Below are 2,656 nucleotides of genomic sequence, written 5' to 3'. Positions count from 1 at the left end.
CCTTCTTCCAGTCTTCGGGCACTTCACCAGAGTGCCAGGAGGTCTCAAAGATCCATGCCAGAGGCTGAGCTATGATGCTCACCAGTTCCTTGAGTACCCTGGGGTGTAGATTGTCAGGGCCAGCTGACTTGAATGTATCCGACCTCTCAAGGTGTTCTTTCATGAGGTCAGCATTGATGGAGACATATGAGAACAGGTAACAAGACTCTCATTAACCACCAAAAATGTGAGTCACTGAGATAAATTGGTCACCCAAGTGCTCAGGATCCAGGTCCCAGGGTTGGACCCAGACTTCATGTATACCACTAGCACCAAAAGTGAGAGTCCTCATCTCTTGGCAGGGGTGGGATAACACCAGTAGAACAATGCAATGCCTTAAGCAAGCCTAGCTCATATTTTATGCATATCCCTTTGTTCTCTTATGAGTGGCACCTGCTTACCTCTCTACCTGGTCGGTGATGAATCGGAGCACAGACAGGGCCCTCAGAGAGATCTCAAACTCCATCATCTCAGCTTGCTTCTGCAGCTCCTAACAGGGGAAAACACAAACACTTATATTCATACTAGATCTGGGGTGAGCAGTGCGCCTAGAGGGCTACTCTCAGGAACCAAGGCCTTGGTAACAAACTCATACTGTATAAGGCTGATTTCTGCTCCCAGGACAAACATAAAACTAAAAGCTACACAACCCCCAAAAGCTACATAGACCAAGATCAGAGGGTGGAAGCACTTATTCATATAGCAACTAACCCTTGTCATAAATGCTCCAGGCTTCTTGCAGCCATCAGAAACTGAACCTGACAATAAGGTCACAACAAGGAAAGCTCTATACCCAGCCCTGACTCTGTCATTTGTAGCCTACTACACACTACCAATTATCTCCTACCCCGACCAGCCAGGAGTTCTATCCTTCTTTACCCACTTGTTACATTTTCAAACAACTACCTTTTGTGTTTTTTCTTGTCCTGCCTCCTATTTACAGCAGGGGCTCCATGTAGGTATCCGCAAAATCACCTCATTCTCAAATCCTTCCTTAAAACTCACCATTACCATGATGCCTACTAAAAACTTGACTGAGAGCACTGAGCATAAAACTGATCAACAGTATCTTATTATTTTATTGTGCTTCTTTGCCCAGATCCACTTATTGTCTCTTGTCATGCACTTGAATTATGAGCTTCTTGAGGCAGGTATCATTTTTCTGGTCTCTGTTTGCATGTAGTTGGCATAGTAGCTCCTAGATGCTACCATGGCACACGCAATAGGCTCCCTTATGGAGGAGGGTTGGTTTGACCTTGTCACAGGGTTGGTTGTTGTGGGTAACATTAGTAGACTGTAACAGACCTGAGAAAACTAGATTCCTCACAGGACAGGCAGTTTTCAGAGCTATAATAGCTGGGAAAGGTCATTTCCCATGAACCAATTCCAAGCATTAACTAAGACCCCCAATGGGGAAACATTTCCGGAAAACAGCCCCATTGTTCTCAGGAGCTCTTGACTTCCTCTGCAGCTTTAGAGGATGACCCTAAGTTTGGGCAGGAAGCCAACTGGAAACTGTTGCTGAAGTTGCTGGATCTTGCTTGGAGTCCATTTCACCAGAAGCTTTCAATGACCTATCCCATTTACAAAGAAGAATGTTGAGAGATGAGAAAAAATCCCGGAAGCACAAGACAGTCTCATACCAGAGATCAGCTTGTAAAATGTGGCACAGCTGCAATGAAACACTCAGAAAAGGGAATGAGTTATTACCCTCTCATGGGGGCTAGATGGCCTGTGTGAAATAAATCATCAGCTCCAAATGGAAACCTATGAAGAGCTCAGAGGGAAAAAAATCATCATTGTATTTAACTTTGACCAGTTCTCTTTCTGCTAGTGTCAGTGTAGGACTCAAAGGGCAAATAAAACCTAGAGACTGGATTGCCCTCTTGCCCTAAGAGACAGTTTCATAAGGTCATAGTTGAAACACAGTTGTGGACAAAGTTGGACATCTCCTATGCTCATGCTTAACAGCTAGCATGAACAAATTATGAATCAAGACTATTTCATCAACACAGAATTCCTTTAGAGAAATGGGCATGGCGGATTTACTCATTAGATTACGTGGCCTGAAGTATCCAGTTGTTGATAGGAGAGCCCCCAGATGACTGTAACTATGGTGTTTCTAATTATGAAAATGTATCCTTCCCCAGGGTAAATTCCTTACACACAAGATTGGCAGATCTCCCACAAGTTGGGAGCCTGTACCTTTAACACACCTGCATGGATGAAACATTGGCTAAGTCCTCAGGCTGAAGCTTTTCCTGGTCTGGTATCTCTCCATTGGCACTCCGAGCTGCAAGCAGGGTCAGTTTCCGATGGCTGTAATCAATCAAGTCCAGAATGGTTTCCTCAGCTGATTCACAGATTTCCTGCACAGCAAGGGAGAGAGCTGTTTGAGGGGAGAAAGTCTACCCAACACTCACAAATCAGGAAGATCATTTTGCAAAAGGCTTTCCTACTGATGTTTCATAGTTTCTAGGGTCAGAAGGGACCTTAGCAGATCATCTAGTCCGACCCCCTGCCATGGCAGGAAAGAGTACTGGGGTCAAACGACCCCAGCAAGGTGTTAATCTAGCCTCCTGTTAAAGACCCCCAGGGTAGGAGCCAGCACCACTTC

The 2,656-nt window shown here is 45.1% G+C and overlaps 1 protein-coding gene across 1 annotated transcript in view; it reads right to left on the bottom strand.

Annotated features, from left to right (window-relative positions):
* The window catches only part of ZMYND10 (zinc finger MYND-type containing 10), a gene marked incomplete at its 5' end in the record, with an annotated part of 23,061 nt that overhangs the window by 10,718 nt on the left and 9,687 nt on the right, over positions 1-2,656 (bottom strand). The window contains 2 exons of the mRNA XM_019504629.1: positions 441-529; positions 2,256-2,408. Of these exons, the coding sequence (XP_019360174.1) occupies positions 441-529; positions 2,256-2,408 (242 nt within the window). The remainder of the gene's footprint in view (positions 1-440; positions 530-2,255; positions 2,409-2,656) is intronic.

The sequence above is a fragment of the Gavialis gangeticus genome, unplaced genomic scaffold (assembly GCF_001723915.1).
Source record: "Gavialis gangeticus isolate Ggan-Ray unplaced genomic scaffold, GavGan_comp1, whole genome shotgun sequence".
Taxonomy (NCBI): Eukaryota; Metazoa; Chordata; order Crocodylia; family Gavialidae; genus Gavialis; species Gavialis gangeticus.
The sequence above is the reverse complement of the archived record's forward strand: the minus strand, read 5'-3'. Positions and strand labels throughout refer to the sequence as shown.